At 38.5% G+C, this 26,158-nt stretch overlaps 2 protein-coding genes across 3 annotated transcripts in view; both read right to left on the bottom strand.

The window, feature by feature from the left end:
- Positions 1 to 650: 650 nt before the first annotated feature.
- Positions 651 to 9,132, bottom strand: LOC148717079 (uncharacterized). 2 transcript variants are annotated; one of them, XM_088745197.1, is made up of 6 exons: positions 8,999 to 9,086; positions 5,253 to 5,329; positions 4,931 to 5,123; positions 3,307 to 3,588; positions 1,759 to 1,810; positions 651 to 1,362 (listed from the first exon to the last, which is right to left on the bottom strand). In XM_088745197.1, exons 2-6 carry the CDS (start codon positions 5,253 to 5,255, stop codon positions 1,350 to 1,352), a joined length of 543 nt encoding a protein of 180 aa, XP_088601323.1. In that variant the 5' UTR covers positions 5,256 to 5,329; positions 8,999 to 9,086; the 3' UTR covers positions 651 to 1,349. The 2 variants fall into 2 exon arrangements, with proteins under 2 accessions (XP_088601323.1, XP_088601322.1); XM_088745196.1 differs by lacking the exon at positions 5,253 to 5,329 and having other exon boundaries at positions 8,999 to 9,132.
- A 3,696-nt stretch (positions 9,133 to 12,828) lies between these two features.
- LOC148717078 (uncharacterized) overlaps positions 12,829 to 26,158 on the bottom strand; it is a 26,859-nt gene continuing 13,529 nt past the window's right edge. The window contains exon 5 of the mRNA XM_088745169.1: positions 12,829 to 13,947. Within this exon, the coding sequence (XP_088601295.1) occupies positions 13,929 to 13,947 (19 nt within the window). The 3' untranslated portion in view covers positions 12,829 to 13,928. The remainder of the gene's footprint in view (positions 13,948 to 26,158) is intronic.

Below are 26,158 nucleotides of genomic sequence, written 5' to 3'. Positions count from 1 at the left end.
ATGTATATATATATTTTTTTGTTTTTTGGTTCAGGAAATGAGGTGTGGTTAATTGCAGCTAATTATTAATAAGCAACCTGCTGCTTTTGTTTTCAGTTAGTTAAGAGAAAATAAAATGAATGATTTTAAAGGTATGAGGACACTTGCCCGAGATTATTTTGAGTCCCTTAATAAGTATTGCAGTTATCACATACGTAAATAGTGGTGTACGCTTAACTAGATTGTTGATCACCCAATCATGACAGGACGGAAAATGCGTCCACTGCAAGCACCCTCCCGTTGATGGAACAACGGGAGGTACTTACAGGGCACGCATTTTCCGTCCTGTCATGTTCATCAGGATAGGCTTTTTGAAATTTCATCAGTCTCTCGGAAAACGCTATCTGCATGGAAGAGAGGGGACTGAGGTGACCTTTGTCGTGCCCCACCCAACCTATCTTTCTCACACCCAGATCTCAATCGGTAAAATACCAGCTGGAGACCTCTACCTCTCTACATGGGGAGCAGCCTATTTACATTTTTGTAGCTTCTAAATTTTCTATTTTCTTCTAAATCAAGGGCACTCCATCAAAGTTCTTTCTAAATTCGAAGAAGGCAGGTACGCATATGCATAGCACTAAGAAACTAAAGCAAGAATTCCTAAAAACTCGTCCTCTTTATGAACTTTTAATGAAACACGTTATACATACATACATACATGTTATACACACCTGTTTCTTCTAAACTTGAACAGTTCCGGTCTACAAAGCTTCAAAGTATTCTTAAAAAGTATTATTAATACAACAAAGGTTGCCAAACTAGGGATGAGCCTCCATGATACACACCTAAACCTGTTATCGCTTTAGCGCTTCATGTCATGGTCTCCTCAGAAAGGAAACTACCTGGAGAAAAATGTTTTGTTGTGTCAGCGGAAATACGCGTGTCAGCTTTGTTCGCAGAGGAAGAGTGATAGTCCTAAAACACTCCAATGGCTCAAGTAGTGGAGCATGCGCATTCATTTTGCCGCTGTGCTCTCACTCTGTGGTCGCGTTTGATTAAGAAGAGAATGTGAACTGTAAGTCACATATCTTAAAATCGTCGTTTTGATGCATCGATAAAATGATTTTATTACATGCACCATCTCTATTTTCACTCGCTTTCTATCCATGTCAGTAGTGGTGTTTATTTTCTCTACAGAAATACCAAACTTTCCCTATAAGGATTGCTTTTACATAAAATCCCTTGGCTTGTAACTAGCGAACTTCGATGAAATACAAGTTTTTTTTTTCTACTTTTGGAGTACTCCTAAAAAATGAAACGGACTCAATTTATCTTGCTGGCAACTCCAGATCTTAAAGGCCGGTGGTGGATCACTGCAAAAACCTAAGGAAAAAAAACAAATTAGCACTTTCTTTAAGATGATGCATCAAGAACCGATGGATCCATATTTCAATCCTTCTTAGCTCTGGGACTCGAGAAGTTGGGTCACCTGTGGCGGGAAATTATTTACTTATTATAGAATATGAGACGTGACGTCATCTAACATGACTGTCAAGATGGACGCCTTCTGGATTAATATAGAGAAATTTAGATTTTCTTTGCAAGGAAATGTGACGAGTAAGGTTTGCTAATCTTTATCAGACATGTTTGTTGGATACAAATGAACAGCTGAAGCAAATGAAAGATTAAGTTAACTTGTTAATGTCGAACAGTTCTTACGTTGATTGAAGAACTTACGCTGGGTTTTAATGAAAGCTTGAGTAAGTGATGATTAATTACCTGCCGACAGCGAGAACAGATGACAAAATGAACACCAGGTGTGGAGACAACACTAAAGATAAAAAAGACAGTTTGGCTTTAAATTTATGGGTCTCTGGGGGTGTAGAGTAACTTTAGATAGCGAGTGCCTGGAATAAATTAAAAAATAAGTAACTTTATTTTTGTGTCAAAGTACTTTATCATACCAGTTTATTAGAGACACAGTAACAAAGCAAAAATAATACCACTAATCATAAAAAATGTATTAAATAAAATAAACTTCTTAAATTCTTATACAAAAATACCAATACTATACTATTAAAAAAGAAATAAAAATATACCGTTACTATTCTATTATATATATATTCCTTGTCTCTACGAGCTGCAGAGAGAACAGGCAGATCCACATTCGTTGCTAATGAAGTTCGGGAGATCCATTTGTCTTCACTAATTTCTTACAATGACTCAGAGTGCTTGCATTTCTTGTGCCCTGCAGTAGACAGCGCCCATGGTATCGGTCCGAGATACTTTATAGAATGCTTTCGGTACTTTACAGTATTGAAGCATGGTATTACGAATTATGAGTTCCGAAGGCTATATTGGGTGGTTTGTAGATTGAAAAGATCTGATACGTATGTGGGGCAGATGCCATGCTTAACTTTAAAATGATGAGAGTAGGTATGTTCTGAAGTCTATGATACAAAGTCAGAAGCTTAGCTTTGTTCAGAAGGTCTTCATAGGAACGGCATTTATCTTTGAAGACTGCCCTTGGCCCTGAGTTTCTCGAACTGGTTCGGCATGCAATGTTGTTTCTGAAGCATTCTGATGTAACTCTCTAGAACTTTCTAGAACATTCTATCATTCTACGGCAACAAGAAATTAAAAGTAATGTTGAAGTTTCCGGTAATTCTCAGGATGCCTTATATATATCTTAGATATATAGCGGTCACAGGCCTTGGGTAGAGAAATTGTTGTTGTCGGAAAAGATCTCGGACTTCTTGGAGAAGCTACTACGAGATATTGTGGTGTACATTGGAGGTTTGTCCACAGTCAGGAGTTTCATAAGAGATTTAGAGATAGCAGTCGGTTTGATTTGAGTTTGTATCAGTGTTGACTGAGGATTAATTTAGTAGTGCTCTCAAGTTAAGTTTATAGAAGATTGTGTTGTTCAGTCGCTCCCTTAAAATGATGCGTCGAAAGTAATCCGATACTTTGTTGGGTTTGCTTTACTTCGCTCTGTGATTGGTCCAGAATATCCGCGCCACTCTTTCGACCAATCAGATGCAAAACTAATTTAAAAACTAATCACGACTTGGTCGTCCACGTTTTCCCGCGCTTTAGGCAGTTGGGTTAGTTTCACTTTGAGTTCTCATTGGCTCTTCAAGGTATTTGCTATTCTTCTGAGTGCTTGTTGTGATTACTCTGGTTTTGGTTTTACGACGTTCAATCAGAAAGCACTCCAGTTGTGTCGGGTATTTTTTTCCTGTTGGTTAGATTATACTGCAACATCTCTGGGTCTTTAAAGGAATGATTTGAAACAATTTTTTTTAGAGTCAAACTAAAACCAACCTGAGCCAGAGGCTGGGCAGACGTCACCACAATCTTTTGCAATATTCACTTTATTCTCCACATATTTTGCGTAATCTTTTTCCACCTCAGCACAGCGATACACTTTATCGGCCAAAGTAACGTAATCACAGCTGGTTTCGTTGAACTTGTCCTCATCACATTTCTTGTCGCTACCATCTATCTTGATGCTACATGACATGGTCACTGTGACGGTTCCTCCATTGCTGCAAGATTTGCAATCTGGTGACGAGTACTCGGTTCCAGACCCTATGCTGAAAGACGCTGAAAAACATAATTGCCAAGTGAATATACAGAGCATTGTTAATCTTAGCAGCTACTTCATAGTTCTAAGTTTGCATTCGTGTTAATCTTCTCCATTGCTATTAATCCTCTTTTTTTGCCTTTTTGTTTCAGTTTTACTTCCTTTGTGCTTGTGCGTCCTGGTATCAGTATTATTTCACATAATAATTTGGATATATCAACAAAGTTGAAATGGTAAATTGGCCACCGTAACGATTACAAAACCTGACGTTTCAAGCGTTAGCCCTTCGTCGGGGCGAATAGAGGAATTGTGGGTTTTGTGTCCTTTTAAAGGCAGAAAATGGAGCTACGTTATTGGTGGGAGCATAGCAACGAGAAAAACACGAATAAATTAGTGGAATAAAAAGCGTTCGTTGATCCCTGTGGGATTTAGACTGCCGGTTTGAAAGATGAGCTTTTGTTCAAGAGTTTTACGGCTTTCCGTGCTACCTAAGTGTAGGGAAAGACCGCAGATTGCCATATGTTGCTTAGATTGATTAGGTAAATTAAAATGTCTAGCGAGTGGTTCTGATGTGTCCTTGTCATTCTTTTTTAAGTCTCGAAGGTGTTCTCGGAATCGGTCACCTAGTCTTCTGCCTGTTTCGCCGATGTATATCTATTTGCAATTTTTGTCGCGTTTGCACGAAACGAGCGGAGGCTGCGAAAAGATAGTGCTTGTCTCTTGAGCACTATCTTTCGAAACTATCAGCCTTTATTCATTAGTATCATTTCACAGTTTTATTTCTATTTTCGTCTCATTCAAAGAATTTTAACTCGTCCGCGTCGGCAAATACGAATTCAAAATTTCTAGTAACTGTTAGCACGTATTCCGAGAGAAAATGGGGCTGGATATTCTCTACACTGGGCCTCCTCTTATATTAGCTATATAACTAATAAGAAGGAGGAAGACATGCTGTCTAATTTTGAAAATAATTAGAGCAAAAAATTCCTTTGATAGCTAAAATTGGACGGCCTGAAGAGAAATTTTTTCAACAAATTGTTTCCAAATAGACAGTATAGTGCTATTATATATACGATCAGTTATGATATAATTATTCAGTGAAACGTCCGATTGCGGTTTTATGATAGGCAGATTTTAACAGTGAAGAGGATACTGATGCCGAAAATTTCACACGGAAATAGAAAATCAAAAATGAAATTATATTAAAGAGAAAACGTAAAAATAAGAATGAAAGTAAGAGTAAAAAATCGATAAAAGGTTCTCGAGGAACACGCCCCTAGAACCCAATTCCAACCTTTCCCCATCCTGTTAAATTACTTTTCTGTCGTCCTCGGTTTCTAAGAAAACAAAAAAGTCTCTTACCATTACGCATGGTGGACATGGAGGGTGATGCTGTGACAGACGCCTTTGTTGTTGAATAAGTTGTTGGGATTGATACTGTAGTGGCTGTAGTGGCCGCGATTGTTGATGTACTTTGAGCATGGACATTTGCATACAACGGTTGCATGCAAGATATTAAAAATAGTGCAAACCTCAGGCGGCGAGGGAATGTCATCTGTCAAAGCGAAAGCAAAAAGTATTGCAATTAACTCATGGTAAAAGACACAAAGAGCAAAATTCAATATGCGGTGACCAAGAGGCAAATATTTGCGAGTAGATGTGAGTAGGAAGTTGGGAATTGTACCATCACTGAAAGAGATGCAAGGGTCTTTCAGTGAACTCGACTGATGGAAAAGATTCTGGTGACGTCCTCACGTCAGTCTGAATAATAAAATGGGTCTTGCATAACAAGACTTCAAAAGCTGCCAATGGTGCACTCAGCCTAGCAGAAGCTAGAGTTTTTCAGAAGAGTTTTTAATCATCATATCATACCATCAGGCTAATTTCAAAAAATGCAGAAAAGACTCAAGACTTACGATAATATTATTAATAATAAAAATTTATTAATTTCTGGTGCGCTTTTTTACATGTAATGATCAAAAGCGCATATATAGATTATATATATATATATATATATATAATCGTTAATGGAACTCTCAGGCCAACAAAGGTGCACCGCGCCAGTAGGATCAATAAAGATTCGCAGTCCAAACCTCACAGCCAACACGAACGTAGAAAGTTTAAAAATTGCGAGGATGGACAACTTCTGACGTAAAAAATATAAAAAATTTTTAATAAAAAACGTTTCGGTCAGAGACCTTCTTCACTTATTTACAACTTTTGAAATAAAAAAAGAGCATTAAATAGGATCGAAGTGCTAATGATTACGTAATTACAGATAACGACTAATGAACTGGTGCTAATAAACAAAAAACCTGATTACAAAGAAAGCAATGGACAAAATACAAGAAACAAACCCTAAAAACTAAGAGATAAGAATACTTTTTATTAGGCGCTACTAATTGATCATTCAAAGGCCCTTTTCTTGGATTTTGTCGGCCCTTTAGGTGCGGATTGGACTCAGAGGCCCTGCCAAGGGATCTTATTATGATTAGTATCATTTAAGGGCCCCTCTAGGGATTTTGTTGCTAATTTTCTTTTTCGGGCTCCAAAGGCCTTATTTGGGATTTTGTTACGGTTTACAGTTGTAGTAAAAAGTGGGCCTTCCCTTTTTTAATGCTCGCCGCATTGCTTCTTTGCAATTGATTACGCCACTCATATTAACATATTTAGTATTCTTATCTCTTAGTTTTTAGGGCTTTTTTCTTGTATTTTGTCCACTGCTTTCTTTGTAATTAGGTTTTTTGTTTATTAGCACCGGTTCATTAGTCGTTATCTGTAATTACGTAATCATTAGCACTTCGATCCTATTTAATGGTCTTTTTTTATTTCAAAAGTTGTAAATAACTAACATGCTATTGTGCACTTCAAATTTTCAATCTCGCAATTCATAATAGTCGGTTCCGCAAGTAAAAATGCTATCCTTCTATTCCAATATGCAATTCTTTACCGCAAACCTTCTAATCGTCAATTCAAATACACTATTCGCCAGTTTAAACAGGCTTTTTATCCACAGAAACACGCAATCCTTCATTTTGAAACAATCGTTCTGCAATTCAAACACTCTACTCTTCAATTCAAACCGGCAATTCTTCCATTCCAACGCTTAATCTTTTAGGTCAGATCTGCTGTTCGACTATGGAGACATCCAGTTGTTTAATTTGGTAACCCTATTCATCGCTTCAAATATTCGAACTCCATTTCCAAACATTCAATTATTCAGTGCGAACATGATACTCGTCATTTCCAATACGCAATCCTTCAATTCAAACATTCAAACTTTCAACGCAAACACGCTGTTCTTCGTCGTCACCTGGAAACTAGCCCGGCCACGCATGCGTATTGGGAAGAAAGGCTAGGAAAAAGAATACGACCCTTATAGCAGGAACGGTGGAACGGTAGATTGGCGGAAAATGATCCAACTCCTAAAACATGGAGCGGGAGAAAATGGCCCCAAATCCTAAAACACGGAACGGATGTCAAGGCATGTTGCACGAATTTTGTACATAGACACTCAAGCGCTTGGCTCATTCATCTCCACGACGATAACGCGCGTGACTAAAATAAAGTGTTATCGGAGCGAATGACGAAGGGCTAACGCTCGAAACGTCAGCTTTTATAACCGTAACGGTGGCCAATTTATCATTTCAACTTTGTTGATATATTCAAATTATTTCGTTACCCCCACCGACGCAGCGCCAAACAGTTTCTTCAGAAACTATCAGCCTTTATAGTTCACCACTAAATTTTCTCCGGTTCTTATTGGTTTAAATCGATCACGTGACGCGATAGTGTTCCTCCGTGGAGAGACACTATCAGCCGATATAGTGCCCGTCCGCGGAAAATACCCGGATGGATAGTGCCCGTCGGCGGAAAATACCCGGATTGATAGTACTCATCCGTGAAAAGTTTTGAATAGTTTGACGGGCGCGAAGTTAGGCAGATCAGAAAAACAGTGACTTTTCAATTCTGACAGGTATAACGTATTATTTAGCCAATGTACGGTTGCGAATTATTGACATTTGTGACAAGCTGTAGGCGCGGAAGAAAAAATGGTGAACAATAAAAACAATAAAGTGTTTATGTCTCGGAACTATCGGTCTGATAGTTGCCCCTTGGAAATTTGATGTTCTTAAAACTAGCATATTTGCCGAGAAGCAAAGCTTCGAGGGCAAATATTTGTTTTAAGTACATCAAATTTCCGCGGGGCAACTATCAGCCGATAGTTCATCGACAGAAAGACTCTATTGTTTAATTATTCATCGGTACTACAATAGACGAGTACAAATATCACGTTATATTTGTACTCGTCTATGGCGCTATTTGTACTCTTCTAGGTGTAGTTGGATAATAATGGATCTTACAGCAGACAGCCAAGCCCCAACTTTAAAGGCTTCTTTTATCTTCCCGAATCAAAACGCGTCGGCCAGGTGTGCCATAAATTGCCCTGACAGTCGCCATAAAAGTAGACTTTAAAAGCGGCTGCCTTCATCAAAAATACCCCCTGAGTAGGCTGGCTGGCTCTTAATATCAGTTTTGCTGTCAATACTTAAAAGAAAATGACATATTTCAGCGTACAGACATTGACCTCTTCACGTTCTCCGCAAAGAGGCGTTTGACAATTTCACTGACAGAGAGTTTCTAGCGCCAGAAGTTTACACAAGAATTAAAAATTAGCGGAGACTTTGCAAGTTCTGATGTTCCTGCCTCGGGGCTGTTTATTTAGTTCAATTCTTAAAATAGACGGGAAAGTAAAGTATTCATTAGAGCACATGCAAATAAAATTCAGTTAAACAGTGAGGAAATAAAAGCATTAGTGTTCGGAGGCGAAGAGAGAAATCGAGCAAGCACGTTTATTCGTAATATGGTGAAACGGTAAACTGACTGTAACCACGGTAAACACCAACAACATCCGAAAAATTTCACTAAATAGCAACTCAAAACTTCCAACTGCCTAAAACCTGTAAACGCGACATTTTTAAAAGTTGCGTAATCTCAATACCGCAACACTATCGTGATTAAAAATATAAATCCTAACATCTAATTGGAAACTGATATATCAGCTTTCGATGAAGACTGACTCAGATAAACCTAAATTCAATGATTATTTTCATTAGGTTTATCCCAAAGGAAAGTGAATTGCTTAGCCCCACATTTAAGATGTTTCGCTGAAAGTGTTCACTTTTGTTAACACCTACACCGTATGATTCAAGATTAGAAATTCTTTCTTTTGGTGCGCGAAAATGTACATGGTGTGAAAACTTACGAAGTCGCAGGATCAAATAACAAATACTGATGAATCGTTTAGAAATTATTGAAACAGATGGTGATTTCATTCACTTTGATTTCAAACCGATGAAATGCGGACATTCTTTTACCATAAACAGCAAATGAACGACAGGAATAAATAGGTAAACTGATGAGACCTACCTTTATCTCCATATAAACGGTTTTGCGATCAACTAGCTCTATAAAGTGAATATCGCCGAGATCAAAAGAACCTTTTCTGTTAGGTAAAATGACCTGAGACTGTCGCAAGACAAAACGGCAACCACGCCAATGACTATCAGCCTTACTGTTGCTAAGGTAACGAGGAACAGAAATTTGAACCAATCAGAGGCTGAAATATTTACAGAACGATTTCCAGAGTGCTCCTCTGAGTACGTGTGCGAACTATTTCCAGACCTTTTTCTTTTTCTATTTCTCGTGGCCGGTGTTTAGAGGGTTTCAGAGTGACTACGAATAGATCGAAAATTTCAACGCAGTCGAATCTGAAATTAAGTGAAGAACCAATAAACCACAGCATGAAAGCTTGGTAGAGGAAATAAAAAAAGTGTTCTATATTTTAGTCATGTGCGTGGTACAGAGATGCATAGGTTTGAAAATGCAGAGGAGCTCTGGCCGGGGCTCTGTACTTCAATGGTTCACAAGTTACCTGTCAGACTGAAAGCAGCGAGTTTCCCTTAATGGTGCTTTTTCAGAGTGGCGCCCGGTCACCTTAGGGGTGCCCAGGGTCCTATCTTGGGCCCTCTACTGTTCCTGGTCTTCATCGATGACCTGGCGGACTGCATAACCAAAGATCCAGTCTAGGTCTCTTTGCAGATGACGGAAAGTTCTACCGCCCTATCGACACTGCAGACTCAACCACACTACTTCAAGCTGATTTAGATTGTTCCAAAAGATGGTGCGACGACAATATAATGGCATGGCATTCAGTACTAACAAATGCAAAGTGCTACATATGTCCAAGAAAAGATCTCGCCGCCGAGAACAGCAAAATTATTGTTTAAATGATTAAATATTAGATTCTCCTTCTACTACAAGAGATTTGGGTGTGACCATCACAGACTCGCTTTCGTGGTCTACGCACATCGAGCAGACCTGTGTAAAAGCCAATAGAGTCCTTGGTCTTATTAAGCGAGTGTGTGGAAGGGATATAATCGACGAAACTACTAGAAAACTGATGTACATTACGCTAGTCTGCCCTATTTTAGAATACGCCTCGTCCTTATGGTCTCCTTACACTGCTAAACATCATAGGCTACTAGAGAATATACAACGGCGGGCCACCAGGTTTATCATGAATTATCCTGATAGAGACGCTTACCCCTACTCTGAACGCCTGATCAAACTTAAACTTCTGCCACTCGAATACAGAAGGGAATCTCGTGACTTAATTTTATTTTTTAAAATCCGATCTGGTCTTATTAATGCAAACTTTAATCATCTCGTTTTTCCCATTACATCTCGTTATATGACTCGTCATTATCATCCTTCAAACTTTCGCCCGATTACTACTTATACACAACTGCACTTCATCCAGTCTTTTTTCCCAAGATCAATTAAACTTTGGAACAATCTCTCTTCCGAACTGAAACAAGCCAAAACTATCAAAACCTTCAAACACTCTCTTCTACTTCACTATATATACAAAATGGACAAGTACATTTCGCTCTAGCCTCCAACCTGACTTTCATTGGTTTTTAAATGTTGTTTATGAATATTGTGATTTTATTGTTGTAATTTGTTAGGGGAACAAATGCCAACTGGGGCGTGCCCTGTTTTTTTTCCTCCTGCCTTTGTTGTACCTTTTTATAGATATTTTTGTGTTGTATGTTGGCGAACCTTAATAAACTAAAGTAAACTAGACTTATAAGCAAGGATTCCAAAAACTTCTCCTATTATACACTTTTAGTGATAAATTGATACACTCCTCGGCTATAGAGACTTGTTTCTTTACAAAGTTGAACCTTTCAGCAAAACTTTAAAATAAGCTTAATAGTTAGCTTCAAAGGTAGCTGAACTGCGCACGAGCAGCTCATGATACTCACTGTAGACACAGCAGAACACAGCGGCAAAATGAGTGTGCATGCTCCGCTACACGAGTTATTTGAGCTTTTTAGGGCTAACGGTTCTTCTATTGTAAACATAAGCTGACACGGGTTTTACAGCCGAGACAACAAACTTTTTCTCCGGGGGTTTGCCAACTGAAGGAGATGACAAGAAGCGCAACAGCGATAACAGGCGGCGCTACGAACTTCTTAGCCATGTTATGGCTGCTCAACTTCAGTCACTAAATTCACGAGACTTAATTTCCAACGGCTAAACTTTCCAGGTGTATAGTTTGATAAATGAGCTCTCGTCTGGTATTGTTTTAATGTCGAAATTTTAGTTACCAGGTGTCGTTTAAACCGGTCAAAGCTAGCCTCCATTTTGTCTCCTAAAAAGACGTGCAAAATACACCTTTATAGAAACGGCGATAAAACCCATACCAAAAAGAACTACAAGAAAATTTTTATATGCTTTTACTGTGCAGTGATATTATAGTTACTGTGCAAAGTTTGATGGTGAATAGACTTGTTTGGCGCTACCAACATCTTTCTAAAGTTGCGTGACGATTTTACCGTTTAGGCAAGGCGAAAACGGCTTTTTTAGTGAATTTTCAAACTTTTTTTAAATTTCAGCCGGAAAGAAAATCGCTGGAACTTTTAAATTTTTTTCAAAACTAGTTCACAGAAAGGGATGTTTTGGCAAAATAAAAAAAAGATTCGCCTTTTCGTCACTGATTTTCGAAATATACTGGCGGCCTCTCTTAAGATGCTTCGCTGAAAGTGTTCACTTTTGTTAACATAGACACCGTATGATTCAACATAGGAAATTCTTTGTTTTGCTGCGCGAAAATCTACATAGGTGTAAAAACTTACAAAGCCCCAGAATCAAACAACGAATACTGATAAGTCGTTTTATTATACGACTCGGGCAGTCAGAGGGCCAATAACTAAAACCAACCAATCAAAATGCTCTATTGCCGGTTCAATATTCTCTCAGTATTGGACCGGGCACTGTCCCGAATGGTCCCGAATGACACCGCACTTGTCTCCCTTTGAACTTCAGTCGCATAATAAAGCTCTTATTAACCAAGCTTGCTCGGGACCGTACTGGAAGAATATAGGCCCTCGGTCTTTTTTGTACGGACCTCGCTGCGCTCGGTCCGTATTGTCAAGACCTCGGGCCGATATTCTCTCAGTACGGCCCTCGCGCTTGGTTAATAAGATATATGAATGGTGAGTTCATTCACTTCGAGTAGATCGAAAGTTTCAACGCAGTCGAATCTGAAATGACTGTGAAGAATTGATAAACCACGGCATGAAAGCTTGGCAGAAGAAATAAAAAAGAGTGTTTTACATTTTATATCATGTGCGTGTTTCGGAGATGCATAGGTTTGACGATACCTGCGCCGATTACCACCACCGCGAAGACCAGTGGTTTACCCAGCACTCCAAGTGTTCTTACACGAACTATTTTGATCAGGAACTCCAGCGGCAGTAACTTATTAAGCTTGGCTCAGGGTGCATGGTAGACTATCCTTCAAATAAGCGTCACAGTTTAAACTCGTCTCAGCTGCTAGAAACTCAGATAATTCCGAGTCAGAGTCTTCTCCGGGGCTTGATTTTTCTGAATTGAAGTTTCCTACACTGCGCAGGCGTCCCAGGAGCGATGATCCTCAGGAGATGGGAGGTTTAAGGAGTTCTGTTCAGTTTGGCAAAAAAAGAAAAAGCGCACAGTCAACTAGAAAGAAGCTCTAGTACCAGAAGTATGGAGGACCTCAGAAACGACAGCTTAGCAGGGCCTTCAGGGGACGCTTCTGAAGGGGGCTGTTTGAGTCTTCTTCGTCGTGGGTTCTCCTGTCAAATCTTTTCCTAAATTTAAGGAAGTCGAGTGATCATATCACTAGACTTATAAGCAAGGATTCCAAAAACTTCTCCTCTTTAAACACTTTTATTGATAAATTGATACACTCCCTGGCTTTACAAACATATTTCTTTAAAATGTTGAACCTTTCAACAAAACTTTAAAATAAGTTTAATAGCTAACTTCAAAGGTAGCCCATGATATTCACTCTAGACACAACAAAACACAGCGGTAAAATGAATGCGCATGCTCTGCTACTCGAATTATTTGAGCTCTTAGGGCTAACGGTTCTTCTATTGCGCTAAAGCGATAACAGGTGCTACGATACTCACTGTAGACACACAGCGGAACATAGCGGTAAAATGAGTGCCCATGCTCCGCTACTCGAATGTTTTTAGCTTTCTAGGGCTAACGGATCTTCTATTGCAAACGTAAGCTGACGCGGGTTTTTCAAATCAGCCGAGATACCAAACTTTTTCTTCGGGGGTTTGCCTACTGAAGGAAATGGCTAGAAGCGCCACAGCGATAACAGGCGCTACGAAACTTCTCAGCCATGTTAGTGCTGCTGAACTTCAGTCATTAAATTCACACCTGTTACCAAAAACCTTTTTTCTTTGAGTGAGACATGTGAGGTTTGATAACAGCTTTCCTGAAAACAGCAACCTTATCTGTTTTCATTTGGGCCTATCCCCATGAACTGAATGCAAAGAATAAAAATGTTTAAAATGCCACCATTTTGCCTGGATGGTTTTACTATGGAAATATTGTCGTTGCCATTCCTTTGCACGCGTAAATTTCTCGCGAGTTGCAAGCATGCGCACTCATTTTGCCACTGTGTCCTCACTCTATAGTCGCATTTGATCGAGAAGATCATTGTGAACTACAAATTACATTTCTTAACATCGTCGTTTTGAAGTATTTATACATCGATAAAAAGATTTGATTGCACTATCTCTGTTTACACTCGATTTCTATTCCTATCAGTCGTGGTGTCTAGTTTCTCTGCAGAAAACCTTTCACTCAAAGGATTGCTTATAAAACCCTTTCGCTTTTATCTATTAAACTTGCGTGAAAAACAATTATAATTTTTCTATGTCTTTACTCCTGCAAAACTGAAATGACGTTAATTTTTCTTGCTGGAAACTTCAAGTTTTTCAAGGCCGATGGATCACAGAGTCTGTGATAACCTACAAAGAAAAATACAAAGATTTAGCACCTATACAAGCCATGTCCTACTTCTTTTCACAAGCTGGGCTACTTGTGTCACACCATTCTATTATGATATACGTCATGACCGTTAAGATGTTCGACGCCATCTTGGATTTTTAAAGAAATTTGGATTTTCTTTGAGATGCATGGAAATGTGGCGAGTAAAGTTTGTTAATCTTTATCAAAAATAGCTCTTGGAGACAAATGAACAGCTAAAGCAAATGAAAGTTTCTGTGGTAAAATTGCTTGTTAAGATCCGGGCGCGTAGCGTGGTCATTTTTTCAAGTACGCACAAGTACATATGATCTAGAAACCTGACTAAACTGAGCGAAAAATACTGCGTTCTTTATTTCTTGTTTGAAATAGTTGTGTGAATAGAAGCAAAGAACAAAGCGTCTTTCCCTTATTTTAGGCAAACTTGGCGCAAACACAACATTGCTTTCAAATTTTTCTGGTCACTTAAAGTACGCACGTGCGTATATGCGTAGAGGACGCTACGCGCCTCACTGATCACATTCACTAATGATGTCAAATAGTTGTTACGTTGATCGAAGAACTTACAATGGGTTTTAATGAAAGCTCGAGTAAGTGATAAGTACTTACATTCCGACAACAAAGCCAGATGCAAAAATGAACACGACGTGCGGATACAACACTAAAGAAAAAAAAGGACAGGTTTTTGTTAAATTTAGGAATTTCTCTTGTGGAGAGTACTGCACTAGTAAAGCATAGGTCATGGGTTCAACTCCCGTTAAGTCAGTAAAGGAGTCAAGTTAAGTTGTCACTTCCTTGGAATAGTTATCCAGAAAAGTATTACTGAATAAATTAGTTTGCTTTCTAAGATAGACCAAATTTCAACTGAGGGTCGAAAGTGATTCGAAATTGTGTTAGGTTTTGCTTTACTTTGCACTGTGATTGGTCCAGAAGACTCGCGCCACTTTCTCAACCAATCAGATGCCAAACTTAAGCCAATCACGACTTGGTCGCCCACGTTTTCCCGCGCTTTAGAAAATTTGGTTGGGTTTTTTTTTGAGTTCTTATTGGCTCTTAAGGCTATTTTCCTTCCTTCTGATTGGTTGTTGTGATTAATCTGGGTTTGGTTGTACGACACTCAATCGAAAAGCGCTCCAGGTGCGTAGTGTATTTTTTTTTACTGTTGGGTTTGATTACACTGTAACGTCTCCGAGGCTTCAAATGAATCATTTGAAACAATTTTTTTTAGAATGAGACTAAAACCCACCTGAGCCGGATGCTGGACAGACATCATCACAATCTTTTTCAATGTTCACTTCTTTCTCCACATATTTTGCGTAATCCTTTTTTACGTCAGCACAGCTATACCCTTTCCCGCCCAAAGTAACGTAATCACAGCTGGTTTCGTTGAACTTGTCCTCATCACATTTCTCGTCGCTACCATTTATCTTGATGCTACATGACATGCTCACTGTGATGGTTCCTCCAATGCTGCAAGATTTGCAATCTGGTGGCGAGATTGACCCTATGCTGAAAGACACTGGAAAAATAATGCGAAATTAATTTATAGAGTTTTGTTAATCATAGCAGCTACTTCACAGTTCTAAGTTTGCAATTCGTGTTTATCTTCCCTATTGCTATTAATCCTCCTTTTGTCTTTTTGTTGCAGTTTTTCTTCCTTGGCGTTATGCGTCCTGCCATACTATAATTTCACTGTAAATCGACAAATACGAATAGAGATTCATCGTATCTTCCCCTTGGTAACCGACCTGTTATCACGAATCCCATGGGAGACAGGGGCCAGCTATTCTCTTAACTGAGCCTCCTCATCAAGTGACGAGCAGCTATGACATTATTATTTAGTGAAACACCCAATCACGGTTGAATGATATACAGATTGTTGAAAATAGATTTCGTTACTTATAAAATTTCGTTAGTCAGTCGCAGGTGATTTGTACTGTTGTCTAGTTATCCAATCGGAACACGATGACTTGATTGACATTTGACCTAGGATTTTTACTTCGCACATGTTGTGGTAGACTCGAAAAAATAACTCAATGAAAGAAGGAAAAATTCAGTTGGAAATCTGTAGGAAACTAGGGCGGAAAGTCTTGAATTTGTACGGAGATCATCAAGAATAAAGTCTTGTGGAAATCTAGAGGAGTTATTCTTTCCTTTTTTACACAGATTTTTTATATTGGAAAAGGTACTGGTGCCTGCTCCCAGTTGGCTTGTTAGCTCAATTGGTGTAGCGCTGCACTAGTATCGCAGAGGTCAGTGGTTCGAATCCCGTACAGGCTAGTCTCCCTCGCATCCGTTTTTTTGGATGTCACGCAACGCTCCCCCAAAAGAACGGCTGCTGACAACCGAACTACATTCCTTTCTCATTGTCCTTGCGGTTTGTTCGCGGTCTATTGAACAGACCAATCACATACCAGAAAATCTGAATGACGTAAGGTTTCACGCGAAAATGTGGATGTGGCAGATGATCCAGCTATCATGTCGGCAGAATCACTGAAGAAATTTGTCAGTGAGAGCTCAAAATGTTTCACATGTTCATCGTTGTGCCCTGGTAAAGATAGAGTATATATTCTCACAATTTCGTTGAAATTATAGAATCTACGCTTAACATAGACGTCAACTGCTACGCCAACGACACGAACGCTAGATTGTTTGAGCGGTTGTTAGAGTTTCAGCGAGCAACTGAGAAAGTAGAAGCTAAAAACTGAACTGAAACTCTTTTTACGCACTACTTCAAGAGGTTACTACAGATTATAAAAGTCAGAATATATAAGAAACAGTAAATTACATCAATAATCAAAACGAAATACAAGACGCCTTTCAATCGAGGCCAAGGGCTAAACGCTTGCTTCGACCTACAGATGGAGATCAGGAGGAAAAAAGCGCGTGCTTGCCGTCAACAAACCGGGCGAAGGCTTCGAGAACACTGCAATTTAGGTCGGCCCACGTCTCCTACACTACTTGTACTTCTTCATTTGCCAGTCCGCTGCAAGCTGGAACGAACCCGATTAGTTCTGTTCGTGGCTTCTTATCACCGGTACAGGAAATCGGCCCAAATTATCGAGTCTTTCCGCACGTTCGTACAACGCAACAACAATAACAATAATATGACCACTTTCATCGGTAACATGGTCAAACACGAGCGGGAGTGCTCGATATATTAACGATTTCCAGGATCCTGTAGGCAGCTTGACAAAAAATTTTTTTTTCTCGACTAAAACTTTTCTAATTGCAAGCTTCTGGTGAGCATTAAGCTCGAAAATTTTGAACTTTGACGACGCTTTGCGAAAAGCTCCTTCAAGCACCGCCATTTGTCTTGTGTTTTCCACATGAGGATCGCGATAGAAAACGATATCTGATTGGAGGAGTCTTAAAAGGTGAGTCTGGCGCGAAAAGGTTCCTAAAAATGGAACCCGAGCTGTGATTGGCCAATTCGGAGAAAGGAATGTAGTTCGGTTGTCAGCAGCCGTTCTTTTGGGGGAGCGTTGCGTGACATCCAAAAAAACGGATGCGAGGGAGACTACGTACAGGCCTGATTTTTTTCAGGTCTGATTTTCGCTATTGCATAAATAGCGCTCTCTACTGCGAGGATCGTGCATCATACGTATCTACAACCGCAGTTCAAAATATATGAACTTCATATATTCATTGTATTAGCTCTATAATTAATAAGAAAGAGGAATACATGCTGTCTAATTTTGAAAATAATTGGAGGAAAAAATTCCTTTGATAGCTAAAATTGGACGGCCTGAAGAGGAATTTTTTCAACAAATTGTTTCCAACAAATTGTTTCCAAATAGACAGTTTAGTGCTATTATATATACGATCAGTTATGATATAATTATTCAGTGAAACGTCCGATCGCGGTTTTATGATATGCAGATTTTAACAGTGAAGAAGGTACTGATGCCGAAAATTTCACACGGAATAGAAAATCAAAAATGAAATTATATTTAAAATAAAACGTAAAAATAAGAATGAAAGCAAGAGGAAGGTTCTCGCGGAACACGCCCCCTAGAACCCAATTCCAACCTTTCCCCATCCTGTTAAATTTCTTTTCTGTCGTCCTTGGTTTTTGAGAAAACAAAAAAGTCTCTTACCATTACGCATGGTAGACATGGAGGGTGATGCTGTGACAGGCGCCTTTGTTGTTGAATAAGTTGTTGGGATTGATACTGTAGTGGCTGTAGTGGCCGCGATTGTTGATGTACTTTGAGCATGGACATTTGCATACAACGGTTGCATGCAAGATATTAAAAATAGTGCAAACCTCAGGCGGCGAGGGAATGTCATCTGTCAAAGTGAAAGCAAAAAGTATTGCAATTAACTCATGGTAAAAGACACAAAGAGCAAAATTCAATATGCGGTGACCAAGAGGCAAATATTTGCGAGTAGATGTGAGTAGGAAGTTGGGAATTGTACCATCACTGAAAGAGATGCAAGGGTCTTTCAGTGAACTCGACTGATGGAAAAGATTCTGGTGACGTCCTCACGTCAGTCTGAAAAATAAAATGGGTCTTGCATAACAAGACTTCAAAAACTGCCAATGGTGCACTCAGCCTAGCAGAAGCTAGAGTTTTTCAGAAGAGTTTTTAATCATCATATCATACCATCCGGCTAATTTCAAAAAATGCAGAAAAGACTCAAGACTTACGATAATATAATTAATAACAATAATTTATTAATTTCTGGTGCGCTTTTTTACATGTAATGATATATATATATATATATATATATCTATATATATATAACTGCACTAATATATATTACAGTTATATATATATATAACTGTAGATAGTCGTTAATGGAACTCTCAGCCAACAAAGGTGCACCGCGCCAGCAGGATCAACAAAGATTCGCAGTCCAAACCTCACAGCCAACACGAACGTAGAAAGTTTAAAAAACAGCGAGGATGGACAACTTCTGACGTAAAATATATAAAAATTTTTTAATAAAAAACGTTTCGGTCAGAGACCTTCTTCAGTTATTTACGAGCCCATGGCTGTAAATATCGAGAATCGCTGGCCAAGTTGAAAAATCGAAAATTCTGATAATTTTCCTGGAAAACCCTTTTAGGGAGATATATTAGAAAAAAATATTTCAAAGTCTGAAAAATCAAATGTTTCCGAGAAAATGGGGAAAAACGAAAATTCGGGTTTTTACCTAATTAATTATGCAAAAAATACAGTAAAATTGAGCAACTTTAGTGTGCTAGTACTGAAGGAGGATGTTTCGTAAGAAATCGGGGATGTTTTTACTTGAAAATATAATTCATTTGTTTTTTATTTATGGCACTTTTAGGAGCTTTGGTTTAATTTTAAAAATTACAAGTACTCTCAAACACTTGTTGCAAAAAGCGAAAATTCGAGCAACTTCAAGCCTTCAAAACACGTCTTGGTATGTGAGAAATCATGTCAAAATGCATGCTGGCACAAAGTTTGGTCCTTATACTAAAATAATATGAAATAAAAGATCTGGGTAATTCAGAAAAGTGCCGGAAAAATACAAGAGTTACGACGCAATGTGGCCACGGTCATGAATTTGCATGATACAAATCAGTTCTAGAAATCGTACTTGAGAGCTACGAAGTAAACAAGATAGTCAAAGATGGTTAAAACAATTATTTGATATGGAAATGATATGAAATTACACAATGAAAAATCCATAGACATTGCTGAAGAGGGCTGTAAATTGATGTGTAGATACGAAATTTTCTGTTAATTTGAATTGCACAAGGCTTTGTTATTGTTGACTCGCTATTTCAACAGCACTACCTACACCTAACTATAGATAAGGGCCGCTGTATATTTCACCATTTTTGTTGACTAAGTGTTTATCATCGACATTATCCTTAGTTGAATAGCTACGTTTTCTGCAACTGCGATAATATTTCTTTTGAAATATCTTGCATATCTTGAAAAATGTTGTGCGAGTAAACAAAGTCACGCAACACCGCAAGCTTCTGCTGTGTAGTTTTTCACCTAAGATAACAGCCCAACTATTTTTTATGCTATTAACTCTTATCTTTTTCGGAAAAAGAGCCACATTTCTGTCACAAAAATTGATAAAAAGGACTTATGTCACGGTAACAATTATACCGTGTTGCAGTCTGGGCGATAATTCTCTATGATGTAATCACGTCTTTTTCTTAAAGGTAAACACGTGCGAGGTTTTTCACAGAGCATAAAAAGAAAACGATGGCATTCTGTAGCTTTGCTTCTCTTCTTGGGGGGGGGGGGGGTGGCTTGTGGTGCAAGTTCTGGGATTCGTGTAGAGACTAGTGTTAGACAGTCTCGGGGAACGCGAAACTGTTCCCCCAAGCAAAAGAAGATTAATGACAGCAGTTTACTGAACAACTTCAGATTTTATCCTGGTGGAATGAGGGTGTGGCAGACATTTGATAAAGGCCCCGGCAAATGCATCTCTTTGGAAGGAACAAATGGTAAACTTTACGTTATATTCTCTTTCCATTTTCTAGCTATAATGTAGCATGATCTCTCTTTAGTTTTGAGACTGAAAAATTCAGCGAGGGAAAGCTTGAAATCAAGATCACTCGAAAACATCAAACCTGGCGCCAGTTTTTGTTATAAAAATTATTTCAAGTTATTTTTATTTCGAACGCTATACTGGAAAAAGAAACTTTTACTTCATTTAGGTAGCAGTGCACAAGCTGCAACTAACGCTATTTTCGCTGTGGGAAACGCACCAAATCTCGCTCTGGACAATTTTTAGGTGTGTTTGATTTTGTCGTTAATCATCTTTCATGTTATTATTTTCTACAGAAAGCCATTACCAAAATATTCCCTCGGCGAATTTAAAGAGATCGCCCCAAGGAGAAAACTTAAAGAGCCTACTAAGTGAAGCCTACTGGCCGTGAAGCGAAAGGCGATGTTCAAGTGTTTCCACGTCCAAAAGAGGGCGGCAAGCGTAGTTTCCAAAGACATTCTTCTCCGGAAAAGCATCTCGCGTTCGAAACATGCACAAAGACGGTTGAAAGGGAGACATTTCTTGATAAAGCGAAGGTTAAATATGCCGCAAGGCTCGAGGAAGGTTCAAGTTCCGTACCAACTATTCCTCTACCTCCTGAAACCTGTCCTCGTAGCACTGAAGGCTTCGCTTTCAAACAAGTTAAGAAAGCTTACCGGTTTAACGAAAAGCAACGAGAATATCTGACTGTTAGATTTACCATCAAACAAGAAAGTGGCAAAAAGGTCGACGCGGAAATGGTTGCAACAGAAATGAGAATAGCAAAGGGATCGAAAGGGAAGCGCTTGTTCAGTGTCTCCGAGTTTTTGGCGACTCAACAAGTAGCTTCATTTTTTCCAGAATGGCACCAAAAGTGAAACAGCAGACAGCCCTCTGCGTACAAGCTGTAACTGAGGAAGATCTGGTTGCTATGGAAGAAGAGTTTAATTTGTCAAATATGCTAAGGAGTCTATTTTTGAGCAGTTAAATTAAAATGTAACATGAGGTTGATCAGAGAAAAAAGACATCTTACATCGCTCTGCTCGAAGACCTTGTTAAATGCTGCTGATGCAGTGCAGTTTAACAGGCAAATGGCAAAAGGCTGCATCAAAAAAATTGAGTTTTATATGAACGTTGATATAAAATGGGGGCCATGGAGCATATTTTAGATCGGAGGAGCTATTTTAGTTCACGCGTAGAGTGAGCTCATTGACACCAACTTATCAATGAGGGTCCTGGAGCCTCCCCTCCGAGGAGAGCCTCCTTTTGTCTGTGTCTTAGTACGCCTTTCTTGGTTCAGAAAGACTTCTAGATAGGGTGTCCTGGGATATGCTCCCCCCGCAATGTTTGAAATCTAGAGCTTCTGAAATCACCGGAACCGCGCTTCAGTCCTAGGAAAAATTTGTCAACTTCTTTTTAATTACAAAGATTAAAATAAATAATAATGATAATAATAAATTATTCTTGGTGGAGCTACAGCCTACTCAACCCCATAGCTCCGCGGTCTCCGTCTTAAAGGCGCAAACCGGAAATGAAAAAGTCCCCTTCGAACTGCACTTGGCAGTCAGCCTGAAGTCAAACAGGATCAGGCCGGCGAGATGTTGTTCGATAAAGACTCATTAAAGAGTTTATACAAATAATTTAAAACGAGATATATAGAACTGGATGCTTTAGAATGGAGTTTTGACGAAATAAAGGATCGTGTCCGCTTTACTCGGCAACTTCACCTTTGATCCAACTTCACAATTGTCACGCAAGTGAAACATTTTGCTTTTCCTCAAGACAGTATTGAGATAAAAAACAAAAACCTCATTGGCTTGAAAAAGAATTAAACGCTATTAAATACTGGTCATTATTCTTGTACATTTTATGTTGAAGCCGTCAAAAGAGCCCTTCCTACACCAGAACCGTTAGGCGGTACGATTTCTACAACTGATTTGCATCATGCAAAATTCGTGACCTCTGGCCACAGTGTGTCGCAAAGCTTTATGTTTTGCCGGTACGTTTCTGAATTACCCACATTTTTTGTTACATATTATTTCAGTATATGGACCAAACTTTGTGCCAGCATGTAGTTTGACATGATGCCACACATACCAACACACGTTTTGAAGGTTTAAAGCTGGTCGATTTTTCGCTTTTTGCAACAAGCATTTGACAGCACTTACCTTATTATAGGAAATTAACAATGCATGTAATTAACGCGAATTTCAAAAATTCGCGTTAATTTTATGTATCTTAAATTACCTCATTGTTAATTAAAATGACGTTAATTAAAAGCATCGTTATTTAAAGACACCTTTATTATAAGCAAAGCCACAATTCCTCTACGTCACCGTCAGAGTCGGTTGACGCATCATCCTTTAATATTAAGTTCAAAATGTCCTTAGATTCATCAGTGTAGCGATCGTCTTCTCTGAGGGGATAACTCACTTTTTCAACTTTCTTGCGCAAAATGTCTATCGCATTTTTGTCATCTCATTTCATTTCTTATGTTTTTTACCGGAAATAGAGAGCAAATTTTGTTGTTGGCTGTTGTTGTTTTCTAACGAAATGAGCGCGAAAAAGATTAAATTCACGTCTTAATTATGCAACATACCGCACGGAAATTCGCGTTAATTAAATGTATGTAAGCATAACTTTTGGAAAATTCGCGTTAATTTTATGACGCGTAAATTTTCTTCGCGTTATTGACATGCTTCGTTATATTCCTATAATTAGGTAGTTAAAAAATCATGTAAATTTTAAAATCAACCAAAGCTCCTTAAAATGCCACATATAAAGGTCACATTAATTATACTTTGAAGTGAAAACACTCCTGATTTCTTACGAAACAAGCTCCTTTAGCACTAGCACGCTAAAGTTGCTCAATTTTACTGTATTTTTTGCATAATTAATTAGGTAAAAACCCGAGTTTTCGTTTTTCCCCATTTCCTCGGACACATTTTATTTTTCAAACTTTGAAATATTTTTTTTGAAAATATCTCCCTAAACGAGTTTTCCAGGAAAATTATCAGAATTTTCGATTTTTTTAGCCTGGCCAGCAATTCTCGATATTTACAGTCACGGCCTCTACAGTCACAACTTTTGAAATAAAAAAAGAGCATTAAATAGGATCGAAGTGCTAATGATTACGTAATTACAGATAACGACTAATGAACTGGTGCTAATAAACAAAAAACCTAATTACAAAGAAAGCAATGGACAAAATACAAGAGACAAACCCTAAAAACTAAGAGATAAGAATACTATATATTAGGCGCTACTAATTGATCATTCAAAGGCCCTTTTCTTGGATTTTGTCGGCCCTTTAGGTGCGGATTGGACTCAGAGGCCCTGCCAAGGGATCTTATTATGATTAGTATCATTTAAGGGCCCCTCTAGGGATTTTGTTGCTAATTTTCCCTTTCGGGCTCCAAAGGCCTTATTTTGGGATTTTGTTACGGTTTACAGTTGTAGTAAAAAGTGGGCCTTCCCTTTTTTAATGCTCGCCGCATTGCTTCTTTGCAATTGATTACGCCACTCATATTAACATATTTAGTATTCTTATCTCTTAGTTTTTAGGGTTTGTTTCTTGTATTTTGTCCACTGCTTTCTTTGTAATTAGGTTTTTTGTTTATTAGCACCAGTTCATTAGTCGTTATCTGTAATTACGTCATCATTAGCACTTCGATCCTATTTAATGCTCTTTTTTTATTTCAAAAGTTGTAAATAACTGGAGGTCTCTGACCGAAACGTTTTTTATTAAAATTTTTTATATTTTTTATCTCAGAAGTTGTCCATCCTCGCAATTTTTTATATATTATATATATATTTGGTGCGAAGTATTAATTTTTATTTTCCTAAATAATTGTTTACAAAGCTCCATGATTGTAGAGCACTCTCCGATTCAAGGATAAGGTTTTTTACGTTTATATATAATATATAATCGCACAGGATGGAACTTTAGAAATTCAACTAATTAATAGCACGTCGAATTGCCCATGGGTGTACGCTGCCGACGTGAGCAAATAGGAAGACTAGTTTTCGCGTGCTTGTTTTTTCTGGTCACGTCAGTCGTTTTCGATCAAAGGGAGTTCTTTTACTACAATATATCAATGTTATGTTATAAAACAAATTGGAAATACCACAGCTACCGCTTCGTGCGACTGTTACGCTTCTTTCGTGCATAGCAACCTCCCTCGTGCATCCATAACTCAATAATGTATGCTGTGGAACACAGCGATGGAACACTGCGCATGCACAAGAGGTGAAAAACTAGAAGAGGGATTTATGAACACGTGTTTAGCAAAAAGTAAGGAGGAAAAGGTGAAATTCCCAACAATTCTAATGCGTGAGATAGGTGAAAGAGGTATTTTTTGGACAACTAGTAAATCTTGGTCTAATTTTATTGTGAGGTATCCTAACTGCTTCGTTTCGGTGATGAGGGCAACTAAATAACAGAACCTTGCCGTTCTCATTATATTTTCCGCTGTAAACGCAGACCTGCCATCGTCGCAATTGTCTTGTAAGACTCTGGTTCTTCCTTTTTTAACATATTTCCCTCGGTGTTTACCGATAACTCCACCATGAACACAACAAAGAATAACTATTCTCAGCACAGCAAAAGCTTACGGACGACTTCATCACGCCGCCGTGCAAACTTAAAAAAAGTACGAGAGTGTTAATTACCACAATATGGGTTTAGTCTGGAAAAACAATGTGTGTAAGTCTCAGCCTTAGAAACTTCAAACTTTCCTTAGAAACTGCGTAAAAACTACGTCTCACCTAGATTCTCCATGCTCGCAATAACAAATTATCGATCCCAAGTGCGCATGCACAATCATTTGACCGCTGTGTTACGCTGAAATGTTTACCATTTGTTAATGGGCGTTTAATACCATTAGAAAGTGAGGTTTACCAATCGACTGCTCGGAATTTCACGGCTCCATAGTTCTTCTGAGTTGAAACAGAGCTATGTGTTTGGATCAATCCACCCGGCTTTCATATTTACACATTAATTTAGTTGTAGCTCAACTAGTTTTTGTGTAATGAACGCTAAATTTAAGCCTTTGTTTTAAGTGATAAGCATCTACTCTATATGATTCGCCAATTCGTTGCTTAGGAATACGTCACTAGCCCTTACACGTATGGCGCGTTTTTAGTGTCAAAATTCAAAACCTCGTGTCAGACTTGCTATTTTTCTATTCAAACTTCTTGTTTGACAATTCAGATACGCTATTTTTTTTTACTGAAACATCCATTGTTTCAATTCAAAGCATTATTTCTTCGATTTAGTGATACTGTTTTTCTATTCAAACGTGCAATCCTTCGTTTAAAAAATGTTTTTCTACTACCCAAACATTCAGTCGTCTAATTCAAACATGCTATTGTGCACTTCAAATTTTCAATCTCGCAATTCAATCAATTCAATCCAATTCAATTCAATCTCGCAATTCAAAATAAATTCCTCAAGTAAAAATGCTATCCTTCTATTCCAATGTGCAATTCTTTACCGCAAACCTTCTAATCGTCAATTCAAATACACTATTCGCCAGTTTAAACAGGCTTTTTATCCACAGAAACACGCAATCCTTCATTTTGAAACAATCGTTCTGCAATTCAAACACTCCACTCTTCAATTCAAACCGGCAATTCTTCCATTCCAACGCTTATTCTTTTAGGTCAGATCTGCTGTTCGACTATGGAGACATCCAGTTGTTTAATTTGGTAACCCTATTCATCGCTTCA

Source organism: Stylophora pistillata, chromosome 14, assembly GCF_964205215.1.
Source record: "Stylophora pistillata chromosome 14, jaStyPist1.2, whole genome shotgun sequence".
Taxonomy (NCBI): domain Eukaryota; kingdom Metazoa; phylum Cnidaria; class Anthozoa; order Scleractinia; family Pocilloporidae; genus Stylophora; species Stylophora pistillata.
This window is presented reverse-complemented; position numbering and strand designations above follow the sequence as displayed.